This window comes from Felis catus, chromosome D2 (assembly GCF_018350175.1).
Source record: "Felis catus isolate Fca126 chromosome D2, F.catus_Fca126_mat1.0, whole genome shotgun sequence".
Taxonomy (NCBI): Eukaryota; Metazoa; Chordata; class Mammalia; order Carnivora; family Felidae; genus Felis; species Felis catus.
In genome coordinates this window covers 23,815,225-23,835,776 of record NC_058378.1, presented here as the reverse complement: position 1 = coordinate 23,835,776, position 20,552 = coordinate 23,815,225, and the positions used below count along the sequence as shown (strand labels likewise).

At 41.6% G+C, this 20,552-nt stretch overlaps 1 protein-coding gene across 3 annotated transcripts in view; it reads right to left on the bottom strand.

The window, feature by feature from the left end:
- Nucleotides 1–20,552, bottom strand: part of ARID5B (AT-rich interaction domain 5B) — a 180,130-nt gene that overhangs the window by 37,161 nt on the left and 122,417 nt on the right. For 2 of the 3 annotated variants that reach the window (XM_003993966.6, XM_023240482.2), the window contains 2 exons: nucleotides 6,593–6,705; nucleotides 312–516 (listed from right to left, as the gene is read on the bottom strand). In XM_003993966.6, the coding sequence (XP_003994015.2) occupies nucleotides 312–516; nucleotides 6,593–6,705 (318 nt within the window). Of the gene's footprint in view, nucleotides 1–311; nucleotides 517–6,592; nucleotides 6,706–8,109; nucleotides 10,069–20,552 lie in introns of those variants that run through there. The other variant, XM_006937808.5, reaches the window with a different exon arrangement.

Here is a 20,552-nt window from a genome sequence, read left to right as displayed (position 1 = left end):
GAAGAAAGGCGTGACAGACACTCAAGATTGACAAAACAGAAAATGAGAAACTTTCAACATGTCTATTTCCAGTCATAATCAGTGGATTCAAGCCTATAAATATCTCACTGCAACTGCCCCAGAAGGGAACAATGTAGCGGAAAGAGGCAGGGAGAAACATTCCTGGCCTGGATGATTTGTAGATTTAGTATAAACACAGAGAGCATCATCCCCAGATTAGGATTTCGACATAATCCTGAGTCAAAACTGTTTCCCAGTTTAAAGCATACGAGTAGTGTTGATATTTCAGAGATGAAAACAAGCATACTTACTCTGTTTAAAACCTAAATAGGGTATTCGCTCTATTGGCGTCTTCCTTTCTTTCATGTATTTATAAAGTGCCACCAGGAAAGCCTGTTCATCTGCCCTGCACTCTTCACCAATGGCAACCTTTGGTTTTTCTTCATTTGAGACTTTTTTACAGTTATTATGGTTATTCTTCGGCTTGGACAAGGCTGACCTGGCCTCACATTTCACCTGGAAAAGGGGGGGAAAATATGCCACATCAAATCAAGTACAGCCTCAGGATGCTTACAAAGACACAGCCAGTGACAGCTTGCACTGTGTGGGAAGGGTGAACCAGTAAATTATCCTTGTCCTGAAGTAGCTTTTTAAAGGCAACACTGCATATGAATGGTCTCACACCACGGGGTAGTAAATTTCTGTAAAGGGCCAGGTAGTAAATAGTGCAGGCTTTTGGGCCAGAGAGTCTCTGTTGGAACTACTCAGCTCTAGCACGAAAGCAGTCACGGACATATAAACTAATGGGTATGGCTATGTTCCAATAAAACTTTATTTATAGAAACATGTGGTAAGGGGGCCATGGTCTGCCCAACTGTGCCAACCTCTGTTAGAGTCCTTACAAGTATGTTGATACGATTCCAGAAACAGTGTTTGCATCTGGCTGCACCATTCTTTTGCCTCCTTATACACTTTATTTTCTCAAGGGGCATCAGCTGTTAATGTCATTGAACAAAACGTGTCTTTTTAATATATAGTCCCGTATTTTGCACTTTGTATCAACGTGAAGTGTATTACTTCTTCATAGTAAACTTATCTTGTTGCTAATGTTTCCAGCAACCTGAAAAAACACGTCACCACCAGTGGATGTCGGCATCAGGAACACCAGCAAAGTCTCTACCGTCTGTCACCTGAGGGTGATGCCCAGATGCACCCTCAGTAGGTAACAAAAGGTCCTACTCTTTAATGAGGGCTTCTTGTTTTTCAGTCAGCTCTGAGAATGCTGAAGATGCTAACTTGGCAAAGGCAAGAGTAGAGGTCAGCTAAAAACCAAAGAAGAGTAAGTGGAAAGAGCCATGATTAGAAAATAAATGGCAGTAAATGTGCCAGATGTTCTTGCTTCCACACTCTAGGGCAAATATGGAACTCGGCAACCTGAGTGGCTAACCTAAGGTCCCCTCCCCACCGCCATGTTCTACAAGAGGCCTCTGATGGGTGTTAAATATAACGCTAAGTTGCTGAGCTATTTTAATTGTAAAAAGGGGAAGTACAAAGGGTCAGACTTTGAGTTCAAATGTGCCCATGGGGAATGTGTACAGTTCGATATTCTTCACATCTCCAGATCTCACATCGGAGAGAAGAGGGCTGGGGAATTGTTATGAACAAAAATGTCCCACATATTTGACATTGTTTTCCATTTCATATTTTTGAGCCTTCTTTTTCTTCCCCTTCAGAGTCTCCTTCCCAGGCATTAAGAATATAAAAGCCTATGCTCATCTATAAAAGGGGATGGCGTCCTCCTGTGCACAGGGGTTTTCTTCACGTTGTTCTCTTAAGGGAATACGCGAGGTTAATATCTTCAGACTGGTTCTGGAAAAAATAAAACTTCCTGTACAACTCATTCGACTGGGCCCCTAGATAAGATTATAATTTTTAAGGGGCTGGTGGAAATGGGATTAAAATAGTTTTCCATGTAGAATTTTTACCGACAGTATTTTCAAACCTTAGTACTTTGCCACATTATATTATGGCGAGCATCCTGTGAAAATTTATGTTGTCATCAGTTTTCACTGCCAAATTTTCGATGCAGTCTACAGTTCTGATGAAATCTATAATTTAATGGCTTTTTGAAATCATAAAATCATTCCAGTTTTTATCTGGATTGCCCTGGGCCTTTTGCGAGTGTGTACTATGTAGCCAGGCTCCATTCTAAGCCCTTTTTAGGTATTATCTCATTTTATGCCCATAATTCTAATGAGGCACGTTGTTATTCTCCTGTTAGAGATGAGGGGACTGAGGTACAGAGGTGATGAGTAACAGGTACAAGATCATGTCCAAGTTAGTAAGTGGTGAGTTTGGGATTGAGCTCTAGGGCCTGTGGTATCAAACACTATGATTTACTGACACTCAGAAAAAAAAATTAAATCGATAGTCAAAACTATTGCACTTGCAATTAAAAGCATATCTTATTAGTGGGTGTTACAAAACATACAACTTAGAAATATGATCTATCAAATGAGGAACAAAAGATGAAACTAGATGGTTTCCAAAGTATGAAACCAAAGGGCTCCATTCCTTCTATTGTATATCGAGCAAAGGGAAGGAAACCAGTATCCACTGAGCCCTGGCAGTGAGCTGGATACGGTGCTGTGGTCTCACACAGTCTCCTGAATGTTCGTTCGTAACAATCAGAAATAACAATCATAGATTAGCTCCATTTTACAGTTGAGGAAAATGAAGCTCAGTGAGGTTATGTATTTTGTTACTTGGCGCATGGGGGGCAGAACTCTGGGTATGGACTCAGGTCTGCCTCACTCCAAATCCCAGTTTTGCCCAAACAGGAGTAGATACAAGATTTGCATATAAAACAGGCTGAGTCTTAAATGTGAAGCAATAATGGGCCATATATATATATATATATATATATATATATATATATATATATAATTAGATCAGAAGCACCACTATTAAGGGAGTATGAGGTTTCCTTCTGTGTCTAGATGGCCGCCTAACCTTGTGCCTCAACCGTGCAGAAACACCCAGAAACAGAAGGAAAGCATGGCGGAGGTGCACAACCCAGGCCCAGAGTCATTCAGACTCCCTGCTTTGTAGAAAAGGCTCCTGGGAAAGCCAGGCTGCCACCTCCTGAACTCCATCCTGAACCTCAGTGGGCATCCCAGCAGGTCTCTCCTTGCAGGGGTGGGGGGAGGGGCACACATAGGCTTTGTAAGAAGTGAACAGTGGTTTGCTTTCTCAGACTCGCTCCATACATTTCTTGAGTTAACATAAGAGCCCCTTAGGCTATTATCCCATTTCTGGGTAGGACCTGGCCAAGTTACTTTCCACATTTTTCTCACATTTACCCCAAATATTCTCATTTTAACTTAACATTTTAATCTATTGCAGTTCCAATAGGAGCTAGTCTTCATGTTGACCTTGAGAATGCCCAATCTTTTGATGGTGACAGTTAATTACTCGATCTGTTTTTCCAACCTGAACACCTTATACTTGTTGAGTTCACTAAGAGCTTTGGGGTTTCTAAAGTGATTGAGGAAGTGCTAATTAAAGAATCCACATTTAATGTTTTCAATGAACCACCACCTATTTGATATTAACCACATCCTTTCACTGGCCCGAGTTATAACTGATGCAGCCTTCAACTGGGGCAGCAAGATGTGATGAACCAGCAAGAAAGAAGAGCCACAGTCTCATTTGGATTTGTCACTGACTTGGTAGGAGACCCTCATGTTCTTCCTCAGTAACGCAGGAAGGATAATCCCTGGGGGTCCCTGGGGGTTTGAGGACCAAACTGGATGAAAAATATTGAAGATAATGAAAGTATCACCTTTGTGAACTATCAAGAGGATGTTCCTGATTTAAATGTAAGAACATATGGCACACCATGGCTTCCCTTCTTTTGTTCCTTTTAGAATCTAACCACCTGTTATATACTTCTGGCCTTTCGAAGGGGCTTACAGAATGTGAAGAGTTATTTGCCTCTTATTGGTGGAGGCCTTCCACTAGAGGCCTGGACTGAGAGGGATTTTCTTGCACAGATCACCGTATGAATGGGCTTGGGCCCCCCTCTGCTGCCATAATATGATCCTAGGGAAACAGCAGGATTTGGTTGGACACTTTTAAGACATCCTCAGAGAACCAGTAGCCTCTTCCCGTGTGTCTTTTGCTGTCTTTGGAAAGCCATGAAATTCTCTGTCCCTTAGAAAACAGTCTTGCAAAGCTGGTTTTTATGTTCTCATTGAGACAGTGCAAATTTTTGATGCGACAGGCAAATGGCTGCCATTGTTCTTCCAGCCATGCACACAACAGATCCAGGAGGTTCTCCCTCTAGAGAGCTTAGTGGGGTGTAGCTGCACGAAGCTGGGATTTATCCATAGTTAGAAATGGTCTGTTTGAGACACTTTTGTAAAACTCAGTCACATAGGTCTTGGTCATAAGGCCAAACTGTCACTTGAAACACTGCTTCCAGTCCAGCAAGTGATCAGATGGTCACAGGCTGTGGTTTCCATTCCAGTGTTTCATGAGGAAAGACTCCTTGAAGACATAAATGCCTCTCTAGTGGTTGTTCTGGGCCCAGACGTGGCTTGTTCATTCTGTAGAGACTTTACATCTGTCTGTTGGTGCCAAGAGACAAGCCCACCATACTTCATACCTATTCATCTCTTTCTTCTAGTAGAACTGATCTTGCCAGGCCCGTTGAAAGCAGCCAAGGCAAAACTGTAATCCAAGAGTCTGAGGAAAGCTGGGTGTTATACCAGTCCACCAGTGGGAGAGTGACCCACCTCCTTGTAAAGATACTGAATGGAAGCACTGGTGGGAGGGGGTGGAAAGGGTCACTTAGAAAACCCAGGTTTGACCACTATCCCTCCTAGGAAGTCAGTGAACATCGCATACAGAGCAGGTTTGTGTTCTCTTCGGTTTTGTGGATCCTAGTGTGAGTCTTGAGCTGCCTTCCATGGCGAGAAATATTGGAGGTGCTGTTCTTTCAGATCAGTTTGTAGGAGTTTTGTAAAATTCCCAGAGGCATACTTCCTTAGTAGCTCCAAATGACATGGGAAGGAGCTTCATCCTGCTGGGCTCAGGTACAGAACACACTGGGGTAAACACATGATGTCACCTTGGAGGTATGAGGCAGGGTGCCAACGTGAGACACTGGCAGTGCAAACTCTGTGCAATGCAAAGATCCTAAAACCTTCTCGCTTCATTCTATGGTATCTTGCAAACCACATCACAGGGAATAAACTGTTCCTGCTGACATTCTTCAAGACTACGGAAGCTGATAGGCAGTTCTAGGGCTGAGATGTCCAAATTACTAGAGAGTGTCATTCTTGGTACCCACGTGCACTCATTTGCAGAAGGTTAAATAAGCAGAACAAAAATAACTTTAGGGAAAGACAGATCTGTTTTTAGACAGAAAATACACATTTCTACTGGCTGATCTCTTTTTAACCCTTTGCATTCTTGGAAGCATGAAGAAACCCTAACAGGAAGGTCATCAGAACTTCCTGATATAACAATCACCTGCTAAAAATAAGATTTATAAACTGTGAATGTCTCAGATTTGCTTCCATTACACTGGGAAGAGGTTTGGCACATGTGGCAGAAAAATAGTAGACTGTCAAACCCAGAGCCGAATTCATATTTTTCTACAGCAGCATCTTCCAAATTCACCACTAGCCAAAATGGTCCATTTTCATACACTTAGTCCTTGAATCTGGAAACATAATATCAGTTGAAATCTGGTCTTCAATTCAAGTCCTAAAGGGGTTAATGCTGTCTTTGGCACAGAATCAACATCTAAGTATGAACACCCAGTAAACAGAACCGTGCAAATCTGACCAACCACCCCCACAAAAGTCAAAAGAGTGAGTCTAAAAATATGAAGTGACACTTCACCCCTCATCGTGCTCAGTCCCTCAGGTGTGCACTTTCCAGACTCCATGGAACTCTTCGGCAAAATGGGCCTGCTCCCAGAAAAAGAGTTTAGCATTTGTATTTTCCTTCTGCGTTACTGGAGATCTTTAAGAAGACATAAATGTATATATGGCTGCATGTGTACGTGTAACTCTTTTGCTATGTAGGTAAATATCTTCAGTTTTAATCTAAGGTAAATTAGAGGTGACTTTGGGAAAAAAATCACTAAAAAGCTTAATTCTAGACATTTCTAATTTCATCCTCTGTTAATCTCTGAAACATATTTAGATGAACACGTTCAGAAAGAGGATGGTTCAGCTTGGTCTATTTTTGACACAAGCAGAGTAAACTATGTCATTGTGTCACCTACTATGAAATCTCAGCTTCAATGACGTGGGCGCTTAATCATCTGTCCTTTACCCAACCGGCCAGCCTGGGAGGTGGGAAGCCTTTCTGTTGACTAATCAAAATGCCTCCACTCCCCCCTCCCCCAGCCACACAGGGGAGAGGAGGTGGCGGGAACAGACACAGAGGGCTGTGAATACCAAAGTCAGATTCTCCACTAAAAACTGCCATCAAGACACAAGAGCAGAGAGATAAAGAGAAAGAGGAAAAATAAAAAGATGCAGCCAAATGGATACCAGGGAGCAAATGACCCTACCTTGGCAACAGCTTTGCCGTCGGAATTGTTGTTAGAATCTTTAACACCACTGAACGAATCTCTTCTCTGTGGGCATGGCTTCTTTTTGCGTGGTCTGCCTTTAAGGTTTGGCGCTGAAAACAAATGAAGAACAAATTGATGTACATTTTCATGTGCGTGGGCTTCCTTACGAAAGACCATGAGTGTTACTACAGCGGTGCCCTCTAAACTGTTCAGAGAAACGTACACATCTCATTTTATGCTCCTCTCTCTGACGGGCCGCATCTTGGTAGACTCTACAGTTCTGTACATGCTTCCCCAAGCGAATCTACTGCACTTTAACATGTCTAATCAGTGTAAATAAAATGAAGCTCTCTGCTCTCAAGGACAATGGTAAGGAAAAGGCACTTCCCTACTGTTAGAAAATAAACATGTTGAGCTGAAAGTCAACCCGAAGCCAGGCTCGGAGATTAGTCTTTGTTTTGTTTTGTATCTGTTTTTCAGAAACCTAGGTGAAATGCAAGTCCACTATGGTATCATAGTAATGTCCCGTTTGAAAACCTCTCTCTTCAAAAGTGGAGACATGAGCAGTTTCTTAAATTATGATACAAGCTGATAATGATACAAATGAGTACAGAGAGAGAGCTATAGAAAGAACATTCATAGTTAACAATCCAAAAAATATTCTTACAAGTATTTACTAATAATATTGCGACCAGCATGTTTCAAATCTCAACAAATCTGGCTGATACATTTAAATCAGCATGCTCTCTTTTTCCTTCTCAATGTAGTAAGATATCAAGGGTTATTTAAAATAACTTCCAAAGATCACACTGGGGCTAGCCTGATTCTGTGAAGATTATACTTTTTGAAAGCCACAGACAAAGTGCAAAGCAGAGTTCTATTTCATCCTTGATGTTGAGCCTGAATCCCTTTAAGATCCATACAGAAAGCAGGGGGAAAAAAAAGGCTGCTGTTTACCTAGTGCTCGGACTGTCCGGCATCAGCTTTCATATTTAGCTTCATCAGTCACGCAAGTCAAGCAAAATTAAAACAAACCGTGAAACAAGCAGCCCTTGAACGGTTCCAAACTAGTGAATTGTACCCTGAGCAGTTTTTCCCAGCCCTTTCGAGGTACCCGCGCTTTTTTTATTGCTTAAAGATAGGATTACGACGGTGCCAATCTGAACCACTGGAACGCTCTTAATTGTTGTTAATCTTACATCACACATTTAACCAGTGGTTTTAGGACATTTTACACTCTGCTCCTCAACATGACTCCCGCGCCCTCGCTTTTCTACCGTGGATAACAGTTGTGCTGTTGGTAAAGCCCAGAAGAGCAGAGCTGCCTTTCTAGCCCGGCAAAAGTTTAAAAAGTGGCTGTGGGGCTCTGGCTCCCCCTCCCAAACCCGTTCCCCTCTCTTCTCCCCCCCACCCCAGACGGGTGTCCAGAAGTCCACCCCCGAAAGCCAGCCTGGAATTATCACAGGTAAACACCCTTGCAGACAAAAATCAAGCAAAGAGAAAGTAGCGATTACCCATTCCAGTCGACAAACATCTGCCTGAGGATGTCTGTGCTCATGAAAGCTACAGCATGTGACTGCTTCCCGGCCACGTCCCTGGAAGTCTTGACTTGGTGTGGATGTCAGCTTCCCTCCCAACGCGAACGCAAGTGCAAGCTGCCAGGCTCAGCGCTGTGCTTACGACTCCCCTCCCCCGGCAGCTCCATTACTCATGTAAACACACAGCAGTGACTAGCACGGAGTGTGTGGGATGAGCTCTGAGGACTTTGCCGAGTTGCCAGACTGGCAGGGAGGGCTCTGCTCTCTCCCCCTCCCTGCACTGCCTTGGTGATTTCATCGGGCCTGTGTTGTGGATCCTGACCTCCTGCTCTCCTGTCACAGCCTAATGCCACCTTCCATGAACTGCCCCGCTCCTCAGCCTGGAGCCAGGGCGTGGACTATTTTGGTGTCGCGCAGAAGTGTTTCCACAACGACTTAAGTGCTAAGACTTTAATGACCGCGAGGGAATGATGTACTTTCATGTCCCTTATCAAAATAATAGCCTAGCAGAAAGCTGACAGAGAGACAAACAGAACTTAGGGTAGGTCTGAGACATTTCATTAAAAGCAACAAAACAATATCGCCTCCGTTGTCAGATTTGTTAACTATGGTCTCTCCTTCCTAGCATTTTGGCAAAAAAAGACCTCCAAAACATTTAAACCTAAAAGCATTTATTTCCAGAAGAGCTTTCAAATCCCAAAGGCCTTTTAGATAGAACTTGTACTGAACAGGCTGTTTTAAATAAAGGCAAAGGTTCCGGGAACCGACAATAAAGTCATCCTCAAATCGGGTCTATTTTCTCCATTCTTTGAGCTGTTTTCAGAACCCAGAAAAGCACATGTGCCCTTCCCCAACAGATTCTGAGAATCGTAAATTTAGAACAGGCTAGCACCTAATATTCTGGTCACACAAACTTAAACTCTCAATGGGATTTGATCAAGAGAAAAAGCCTTTTGTTCCTAATGAGGCAAGTCGCTGACATTTCAGGTAGGCTGGGCAAATCCCACCAATCACTCAAGCCTCAAACTCAAATATCTCTTCTCCTTTCCCCTCTGCCCTCCTTTTTTCCGACTTTCTCTCATGGAAGGTATCACTGTATTCTTTGTACTTTAGTTGGGTTTTATGGCTTATTATTATCCTAAATTGGAGAGTCCTTAAGGGCAGGACCATGTCAGACTCATCTCTCACCTGCCCAGCACACACCCAGGAGTCGGCATTACATAATATAAATCTGTTGAATGAATAAGTGACTAATGGAAATAAAGATGCCCACATGTAACTCCTTCAAGTCTTCGAGCCGGACCCACACACTTGGCCTTGTGCATACCTGTCATGTTGGGCACCTGTAAACCTCTGCTCGCCTTTACTATTTACACTTGAGCTCTGGGAACATAACCCAATGACCAGGAAGTTTGCTCTGGGAATTGAGACTGAAAACCTAAGGCCTTTGGTTCCCGATGACTGTTAAGCCTTTGTGTCTGGCATCTTAGATGAGCTGTGATCTTGTACCCAGTGTAACCAGTGCCCTGATGAGCAGATGTTCAAAGTCCCAGGGAGAACAGAGCATGCAGAACTGGATGGGAGCCCCCATAACACAATTTGAAACCTTTTAGATCCATAAGACCCTGGGCAAAGCTTTGGGACCGAGGAGCTGGCTTTTGGGGGCGGGGGGAGTAAAAATTCTGGTCCCTGGGCTACTTTTGTTTTTCTTACAGAGTCAAGAAAACAAATCATTTGCAAGGGAAGTGAGTGAAAACAAATGCTTTATGGTGTGGTGGTGTTCAGGAGTGCGGGAGGCCAGCAGTACACTTATTGATAGCATAACTGGGTCTAGTTAGATCCGCTACGGAACAAACTAGTGTGAAGCAATAAATGCTCGGTTACTTTTGCATGTGTATATAATCCATGCTCATTCACAGAATTCAGTCAATGTTTTCAATATTACACATGAATAATAACAATAGCTGGTATTTATTGTGCACTTTCTCTGTGCCAGTCAGCACTTTGCATACAATACTCATTTAAAATTCACAGCAAACCAACGGGAAGGCGCCATTATTATCCCCATTTTCCAGACCAGGAAACTGAGACAGCGATGGAATTAGTTGTTTTAGGTCATGCAACTGGTTACTGGTAACAGGATCCAACGCGGGCAACTGGACTTTATCCAACATCCCTGCTTTAAGTAACTTCTAACAGACACACACACTCAGTCTGTCTCATAATGAGATATTTATATTATTAACTTGGGCCGGCAGTCACCAGGGAGCTTTCCCTAAATGAAAACAGTCAAATACCACGACACGGTACAAGGGAACTAAAAGCCCATCTCAGGCAGCAAACAGCATCCTCCAGACTTGAGGCAGGGTAGGGTCCCCATCAATCCTGACTCAGCAGTAGGTGACAGACTTCCACTAAAGCCACAGAGTTCCAATAAAACTTCGTGTGCCACGCACATCACCCCTTTGCAGGGGGCCACTGACTATTCTGCCCACTGCAGAAGAACAGTGAAAGATCTCTGTGGTTTAAAAAAAGAAAATCTTTCCTCTCTGACTGCCCATCTGTTCCTCTTACTCAGGGCCATGAAATTAACAAGTATTCACCTTTGTGAAGTCACTGCTGTTTCTATAGGCATTAATCCCAGGAGAGTCGGCAACCGGCCACTTTGACATCTCATCCACGTGTTTTGTCTTCTCCTTTTTTAAAACTCACTCAAATATCAATAAAACATAGCTTTCTTAAAGACAATATAGCAAAACAAGGTTTTTGTTTGTTTGTTTTCTTAAAGCATCTAAAGTTCAGAGTTTCCAGGCATTCATTTATATATTCACTTCTCTATGGGTTTTGCCAAAGTTATGTGTCAGGACAGCACAGGTGTGGGAAACTTTCAGCTCAACCCCAACCCTTGAAATAATAATAATAAAACAAAGGAAATGTAACCAGTTACTGGCAAAGTAAATTGCTTTTGGCTTAAACGTCCCTGTTTTTTTTCTACTGTGTTCTTCCTGTCATGACCGTCTCTCTTTTTTTATAACATTTATGCTCTTGGAAATACCACGAAGATAAACTGCTATAAAAGCTGGATTGACTCATCAGTTAACAACTCTTTCTTCTCATTTTGCAGAGACGATTTTGTTGCCAGCGCAGCTCCATATTCTCTCGAGAAATTCTTTGTGAGCTTCCACTTAGAGATAGGACTTGCTTGTTGGTGGGGGACTGCAATTAGGAGGATGGAAAACCAGGCATCATTTTCTTAAGAGTCTGACCCCCTAGGGTCAATATCTAGAGGAAGTTGGCAGAGCGTTAACTCACTTGATTTGCAAGTTGTGCGTGCGTGTCCGCACTCGGGTGTGTGTGTGTGTGTGTGTGTGTGTGTGTGTGTTTTAAACACCAAACACAAGCCAGAAAACTAAAGTCCACTGACTGATGCATTAGGGACTGAGAAACATTGGTCCATGTATAATGCACATTGCTGATAATACTTTGCATTTCTGTAATGCCTTTCCTCTGAGGACCTCAATTCTCTGCTACATTTTCTTTGTAGACAATAATCTTAAAATACTCTGGCAAGTTTCAGCATGGAGCTTTGCTCTTGCTGGAAAAAAAATACCCTAATTTAGTTATCATTTACTGTGTTCTATTTTCAATGTTTCCCTTTTGACTATTTAGAAACTTCCTCTTTCACTACAACAAAAATAGGATGAGTGTTTTTAAAGTTATTAATGTATGACTAAAAGATTTAGAAACCAAGAATGGCAGAAAGCTTGATCAGAGCCACTCCTGAAATTTATGGGTGTAATAAAGGAGAGCCATTTCACAGATAATCTCTTATAGAATTTCAGTTTTCAAATACTTGGAAAAAAAGAAAAGAAAAACAGAAGCTCTCAGCCCTCGTTTTGGCTTTAGCTTACAGCCAACATTTTTATTTTAAAAATTCATAAATGATACCCTTAAATGTTTGTTTCAAATCCACAGCATTTCCATATACTCACTACCCCGCACCTAATAGAGTGGTGCCAGGAATCTGTGGTTGCTAGTACTTAACGTCTGTTAATTAGTTGAATCTTTCTGTGAATTCACAGGGCGTTAATTACATATAGATTTAAAAATTTTCAAGTTTACTTTTATTCTGTTTTCCTATAAACAATCTTCTAGGCCCAACAGGAATGTTGGAGAAGCAACTGTGTTATATAAGAAACGAGCACCCGGGCCCACAGACCAGCAAAACTCTGTCTTGTGTGGTGTTCTAACCTCAAATGATGACTTCAAAGCAATAGGCAAGGTAAAACAAAAAAACAAACAAACCAAAACACTGCAAGAATGTTATCGCTTTCTGTAACTGTTCTGACAGTTCCCTTTTCAAGAGTAATTTTTTTTCTTAAATAAAGCCATGAAAAATAATAATTTAGAGTCATGAACCGAGACTAGACCTGGCCGCAGATGCTCTCACTCTCAAATGTCCCCGAGACTACACAGCCCTGAACAGCGAAGGCTGCACCTGCCCCAGAGGGATGATCACACTGCCACTCTGGATGTCATGGCCGCCTTGAGTTTCCAAGTGTGCTTTAGACCTGGTGTGGTTTGGACCACAGTGTCCATAACAACAATTTAGCATTTCCAATGCACTACACTCTCTCAGAACCCAGATCCACTTCCATCTCCTGTGAAGGGTGAGCAGTGATGTTGTTAGAAAGGGGGGGTGGGGGGAAGACATGAAGCAGACTTTACATGAGGTCCAACCACTTTGGCTCTTGGTCAAAATCACTGAGATCCCCACGAGTCACTAATGAGAGTGGAATGTATTAGTGCGTTTGTCATACCTGGACTGCTTTGGCGGCTTAAGTCCAAAACAGCCATGGACTTCATTGACTGCTCAACAAACCATGTACGTAAACACTCTTGTAATCCCTTCCAAAACATGCCCGTCTTACTCACTCTTTGTTTCATACTTGTGAATGCTGCAGCAATTGTTAATGCCCCTGATCAAAGTTTTAGTAATTTCATAGGCATGTGATTTGCATAGCTATTTCCTGATCCGCCTTCTCTCTGCCCTGGAGGTCTTCATTTCTCAGAAACATTTAAAAACACAGATTATTTGACTTATCCCCTTCCCCCACCCTATAAACGGAACTCGATTTGCTAGCTCATCTGTATTGCTAATTGGTTTGAAAGCATGTGACTCCACGCATTCTTGCCATTAAAACACAAGCAAACCTCTTTTTTAGTCAGGTTTTACCAGCAGTGACAGGCAGATTTCTATCTTTATTTTCCCTGTGTCTTGAGGAGGAGAGAAATTTAAATGCCCAAATGTTATCTCTATATTATTCTGAAACAATGTAGTGAGTTCCAAAGGAATGCAGAAATGTTCTAGAAGTATAGAATAGGCTTGTCTACAAGGGCCTTGGCAAAGAAGAAAGGGATTACAGACACTTTTCACTACCACTTGCAGAAGGAGAGGAAAATCTGGGAGTGAAATCAAGGTGCGGAGTGAAGAGAGATTCTGGGTTTTCAGAAGACGGACTTTCTAAGGAGAGAATTCTGGAAATAGGGAAGAAAATGGAAATCCATGCTTGACCTTTCAAACGCTCACCTTCCCTTTGGTTTGTTCTGGCTAGGCCCAGTATCCTTCATGGAAACCATTCTCAGCGAAAGGTCCCCTTCAGGACCTGCTGAAGGGGCAGAGGGGGTGGCTCCCAGGTGTCCCACAAATGTTTGTCTCTGAGGGTATGAGATCTATGTACCATGGCATCAGGAGCCAATGGAAGACTCTTTTGCCTTCAAAGTACGAAATTTACAATTCTGTAAAGAAACATCAGAGCAGGGCCGCCTTGGTGGCTCAGTCGGGTAAGTGTCCGACTCTTGGTTTTGGCTCAGGTCATGATCTTGTGGTTTTGTGGGTCTGAGCCCCACATTGAGCTCTGTGCCGACAGCGCGGAGCCTGCTTGTGATTCTCTCTCCCCTTTCCTCTGCCCCTGCCCCACTCGTGCTGTGTGTGTCTCTTTCTGGATGAATAAACTTAAAAAAAGAAAAAGAAAAAGAAACATCAGGGCAGAGTGGATGCCTGAGGACTTAGCGTGGTACATGGAGTACAGGTGGTGGTGTGGTCCAGGTGTTACTACTGAGCACAAAAGGTCTGATTTCTTGCCCCCAGCTGCAAGATCTTGTCATGAAGTCAGGTCTCGTCATGAAGTGGCAAACCCAGCAAAACCAAAAAGGGCCCCTAAAAATGCCACAGGGTCTCAAACTTCTACTTTCACATCTACCCAGCAACTCATTTCTCCTGCTATAGTCTTCTCCCTGGATGCCTGGTGCCCATGGTCCCTTTTTCAGGCCCTGGGTCCCAGCCTCCTCTCTTAATGGAGAAGACCATGTTGGGTGTTGAGGAAAAACCTGCATGAAAGCTGTTAATAATTAGATGAAGTGCATTGTTTCAATGCTTACTATGTACTTTTTCTTAAGATTTTGAAATAACTTATGTTTCCATTTTTTGAAAACTATTCCATGAACAGATTTAGTTGTTCTTTGTATGATTGTCTGTAAGAATAGAATATTAATTTAAGATACTTGGTTTTTTTTAAGTTTTAGGCTATTTTAAAGATCCAGTCTGAAAATACTTCTTAAGGACATTTTGATTTCTATAATTTATGAAATGTATAAAGATAGGACCTCTTAAACATAGAGACTTTTTGTCTCTGTCTCTCTCTTTTTTTGTTACAACCAATAGACCCGCTCATTCTAGTACATGATTGATATGTTCTGTGGTGTTACTATTGAGCATGACAGCACAGAAGTGAAAGTTACATGTTTTGTGTTGAACAGCCTTGCAAGGGGCAGCAAATATCAGAGCAGTTTTTAAACTCTCTATAAACAGAACATTCTTGGTCAGCCATTTCTCCAGGTTTGGAAATGAGATATTCCATTTTCAACATTGAGGATAATTGATTTGCTACATCTCTCAAGAAAACATTCCCTACTTGGAAATAAGTAAAAGAGACATTTTGTGTGTGTGTGTGTGTGTGTGTGTGTGTGTGTGTGTGCATGTGTGGTTTAGCATGGAGGTATTTAACTTTGTCAGACTTGGACTAATATGTTATGAGAGACATTTCAGGTTTTCAAACACATACACATAAGAAAAAGTAAAAGGTCATCAAGTAATAGGCTTCCAATCTCTTTTTTAAAAGATCCCAAAAGGAATTTGTACTTAAAAGGGATTTTTCACTTTCTTTCTGCTTTTTCTATCTTTCAGAAAGAATAATTGAAAAAGGATAGTCTCTTACTTAAAAAATAAAAAAAAGATGACTATTGTAGTTTGCCTGAGACTTACACATTTTTCTTTCTCACATTAAGCCTTCCCATCCCTTTTTCCCTTTCCAAGCTACCAGTGGCATCTCTGAGCTTCATTTGTTTGTGGGTACATACAAGCCCCAATACCAGAAAACGACTTCAATCGCTCTCCTGCGATACCAAGGAACTCCTAGACCCACGGCAGAGAACAGTGTGTGTGTTGGAGCAGAGTGGAGTGAGGGTCCAGAATGAGGACAGCAAGGGTCTGGGCTGTGCGTGTAGAGTCAGGGCAAGCTAGAGTGCTCCGTCAGTGGGAGTGGGTGTGTGTCACCTTCTGGAGAAACACGGACAGATAACTACATCAGAAATCCTAATGGAAATCTTACGATGAACAAGAAGAGTACGCAGAAGAGGTTAGAACTGCTTCTCATTTTTTTTTCAGTGTAAGAAAAAAATGTTTCTATAACTGTTTAGAGCTGCTCTATGTAACAGTCACCTCTAGCCACGTGGGGCTACTGAGCACTGGAAATATGTCCAGTACAAAGCTAAGACTTTCCACGAGCATAAAATACACACTGGATTTCCAGGACAATATATAAAATGTAAAATATCTCATTAATGACATTTTATAGATTACATATCAAAATGATATGTTGAAGATACTGGATTAAATAAAATACATTATTAAAATAATTCTACCTGTTTCTTTGTACCTTTTGAAATGAGGTTACTAGAAAATTTTAAGTTACATGTGGCTTGCATTATCTTTCTTTTGGGGGATGCTGGTTCAGTCAGTTCAATGTCATGATTATGGATACGTCCTTGGAAATGTGTTAAAGAGTAGACAGAACAAGATTAACATCTGAAGCGGGAATAATCAGCAAGAGCGTTGATTCAAAGTTTCAGTGAAATTTAGGGTTTTATTTGCTGTTATATGCAGGAGAGTCATACACAGATGTTAGTATCTGAGAATTTTGCTGAACCTGAGGTGTTTCCTTAGTAAAATTCAAATCTGGTAATCATTGACTCAAGGTTACTCAATGGCCCCAGTGAAGATATTATTTCATTAACTTCCTTAACTAATATGTCAAAGCAAATGTTAAGCCTTGACAGGACACTTGGGGAGAAGAGGGAAGAGACAGAGAAAAAGAGAAGCTGTCTAATTATTAATTTTACTAACTGTTCTCTCCAGCTACCAATGTGGGTTGGGTGTAATGTAAGCCATTTGCAAACTGAGTAAGAGAAAATAGATCTTCAGTGATTTCAGCTAGTTGTTAGGTGGAATCTTCTTAACCACAAATTGTTGAATAAATTCATGGTCTGGCTGTGTTTTTCTTTTTGGAGATTGCATTTACAAGTAAGAAAAGCGATCAGATATAGTCAAGTCCTCAAGTCAACCAAGGGCATGGCCTTCTTGGCTTTCCCAAGGTGCTTCAACTCCCATGGTTTTATACAACAAAAAGTGAGATTATTCATTGAAGACAAGCACTCCAATAAACCCAGAAAAGCTGACAGAACAAAAAGGTCTGAACTCTAGGGGCAGAGGAGGAGACACATTCTTTCCCCATTCATTCTTAGCACTAGGAGCCTCTGGGGTGTCACTCTAAGAAGACAGCAGCTGCCCAGTGGCCACCTGGCTCCATGTCCCAGCCTCTCAAATAACTGGTCACAGTAGCTGAAATCAAAGCCTATTCGCTCCACCCCTCACCTTTGGATTCCTGTTGCAGCAACAACACAGAAACAGAACTAGCAGTTAACAGCTCTCCAAATACAACAGGCCAATCAAAGGGCTACACATCCACCTGGATTCTTTTATGGAACCTTACCCCCCCACCCCCTTTTAGGGTTCCCATTGTAAAAATAAAAGAACAGCAATGGCAGCAATGGAAATAAGCTTAGGAAATATTTTCTTTTCTTAGAAGGCAAGAGTTGCTATAGCTCTTAAGGCAGTAACATGCAGAGAGATTAAGACCAAATCCCTGCAAAAGCAACAAATTGTGCAGTGAATATTATACGTTCTCCTGTGTGGTACCTATAACATTTTTAAAACGAAGTTATCTGGCAGATTCCACCTTCATCCAGTGAAGCAGTCTGCACACCTCTGGTATGTTTCTAATATCTAACTTTAGCAGTATTTGTCTTTGTCCTCCAAACTTTTTTATAGCACATGGTATGCATATTTCAGCATCCAACATTATTAACTCATGACCAACTGTCAGTTGATGGTTATCTAACACATGGGGTCTCCAAAAAAGGATCCTTATTTGGGCAAAAGCTCTTGTCTGCACCAGTCTGTCTATATTTCCCTTCAGAAGAACTTTATTTGGATTATTATTCGTTGTTCGTGGAAACTCAGAGGCTGTATGTGTGGCAATCGGAAGGCGGGGAAATAAATCCTTAGCAAGTTAAAAACACTTAGCTGATATTAAAACCATTTCTAGCTTTGTTAGCTTGAAAGTAAACTCTTGGTTGCCCTCTTGTGGTGAATCTATGTGATGTGGTGGGAAGACCATAAAAACCCAGAAACTAACAGAGTTTAATCAAATACAGGTAAGAACATTCATCCTTGACAGAAACACTCACAAATCACAACCTTATGTTGCTGTATATGTTTTAGAATGTACATTTAGCAGCCCTCCCATGCAGAGGGGATGGAGGTGGGGGACGGGGGTTAGGAGGGGGTGACTCATAATATGGAAATTAGAACTGTCATCCTAGTATACAATGACTTCACTATGTTTACTACCATAACTCTTATATATGTGGCAAATTGATCTTTATGAGATTTAGAAACGTCAAAAAAATCATACCCACATTTTAAAAGTTCCTTCATAACCAAAAATAGACTGATGTTCCAACTGGTTTGGAATTATAGGAACCAAGGAAAGAAGTCTGAATAATTCCCTAATATGGAAGAAAATCACTTTAAAAAAATAAGGAAAAGTTTATTTGTTTTTGACAATAGGCAACATATGGAAACTTGGAATTTACAGAACCAAGTATAGGCACACAGTTCATTCGTATCCTCTAAAGATAAAATTTTATAAAAGTCTGAACTCCAAATTTAATAAATGGTTGGTTACTCAATTTGGTATTTAATTTTAATTTTTAAAAACAGCATTTAAAATTTCTGCTGTATGCTTTTTCGACAATTTCCTGCCTAACAGGCCCATCCCCACAAAGCAAACAAACCTGGTATTAAAACAGACTGAGCAGCTTAAGAAAAAGCTGGGGGCAAAGTACATAAGAACATAAACTATTTTTCATCATATTACTAGCAAATGTACCATTTCCCTTTTTATGTGTCTTCTCTTCAGATAAAAGCCGCTCCTCTAACCTGCATTAACAAAAATGCTCTGTATTTCTAATATGAGTTTAATACGAGTTTAGGGGCAGAGTAATCTAACTTGGCTTTTCCACTCACACGTGGAAATTCAGTTTTGCAACAACAGTTGTTTGGGTCTGTCTTTGAATTAGCAAAGTTCTTAAAGTAATTTTACTATAAAGTTAAACAGCTGTGAGTTCTTTAGCAAACATGATGATTCTTGTTCTTCTTTGTACTATTGTGCAAGCTCGAATACCCTTTCTTTCATGTCTTTTTATACCAAAATGCATTCCCTAGTTAGCCTTGTTTAGCTTAAAAAAAATAATATTAAAGAAGGGGGAGGGATTTGCTGACCTCTGAAATCCATCAGAATTTAAGCAGAGGGCGTTTACACAAGGTGCACACTCAAAAGGGCTTTTGTTTCATTCCTATTATGGAATGGAAAATTATATTCTGTTCCGATATAAAGCTAATCTGTGTGCACAACGAAGCTGTTTGCCAATATTCCTGTGGAGCAAGGCATCTTATGCCTATTTTGCAGATGAGAAAATCGAAACCTCGAGAAATGGTAAGGAGGCAAGAAATGAAGACATTCATAGAGGCTGGAATTAAATTTAGAATTTGACTCCTAGCCCAGGACTCTAACCACGTGAGGGCTCTGACTCTTTGGAATCAACAGAAGAGCAATTTTAAAACATTCTTTTGACATTATTAACCACAGCCTCAGGGCTCAGGGAAGTGGGGGTGGGGGCGGAGCCTGGAAACAATGCAGAGCTGCTAGGTGACAGCCTCTTGCAACATGACTAATAAAATGGGTTACTTGATCCATACTGCTATATATTCTAGGAATGTTCAGAGGCTTAATGATTCCCTTTGTATCTTGAAAAATTAAAATCTAGATTTGAGGGCTAGTGTAGATGACCTCCTAAAATGCAGAGGCAGAGAATCATTACAAGACATTAATTAAGTATAGGGGCATCTGGGTGGCTCAGTAGGTTGAGCTTCTGACTCTTGATTTCGGCTCAGGTCATGATTTCATGGTTCACGGGATCGAGCCCCACATCAGGCTCTGAGCTGATAGTGTGGAACCTGCTTGAGATTCTCTCTCCGTTTCTCTGCCCCTGCCCTGCTTGCACACACACTCTCTCTCTCTCTGTCTCAAAATAAATAAACTAAAAAAAAAAAGACATGAAGTATAGAAAGTGGTTCTTGGCTTTTCACATGAATTTGGAGCCAAAGATCATTGCTAGGAGTTGGTGAATCCACAGATGTTACGACTGCAGAATTCTTCATTCAAGAAACTTATAAAGTGTTGGAATTCCTAAGTTTAAGAAGAACCTCAGCTACCACTAATCCAAAGTCTTGTTTTACACATCAGAAAAGGGAGGCCCAGAGAGTCTGCAATTTTGTCTGAAGTCACACAGCTAGTGGCAGAGCTGTGATAGACACTGGCGTCTGTTGGCTGCGTGGGATCAGCAGCAGTGACTTACCAGCAGATGGCTTTTCAATGGGCCCTGATTACCTCCTCTTGGGTCTCTGCAGGGCGAGCTCTGTCATCCCAGAGCACATTACTAAAACACACTTCCCAAGGAATTGCAATTAATAAAGTCAAATGGGAGCTGACAAGGACATTCCCACTGTGTTCAAATGCCAAAACATACAACTGAGAAAGCTCACTTGGAGTGCACAGCCTGTGGGTCCTCCTGGCGAAACTTCTGTGTACCACATAGAAAGTGTGCTCAGACCCAAATGGGAGGGACTAAGAGGCAAGCACGTGGGAAGCCATCGGGGCAATACTCCAGCATTTGGC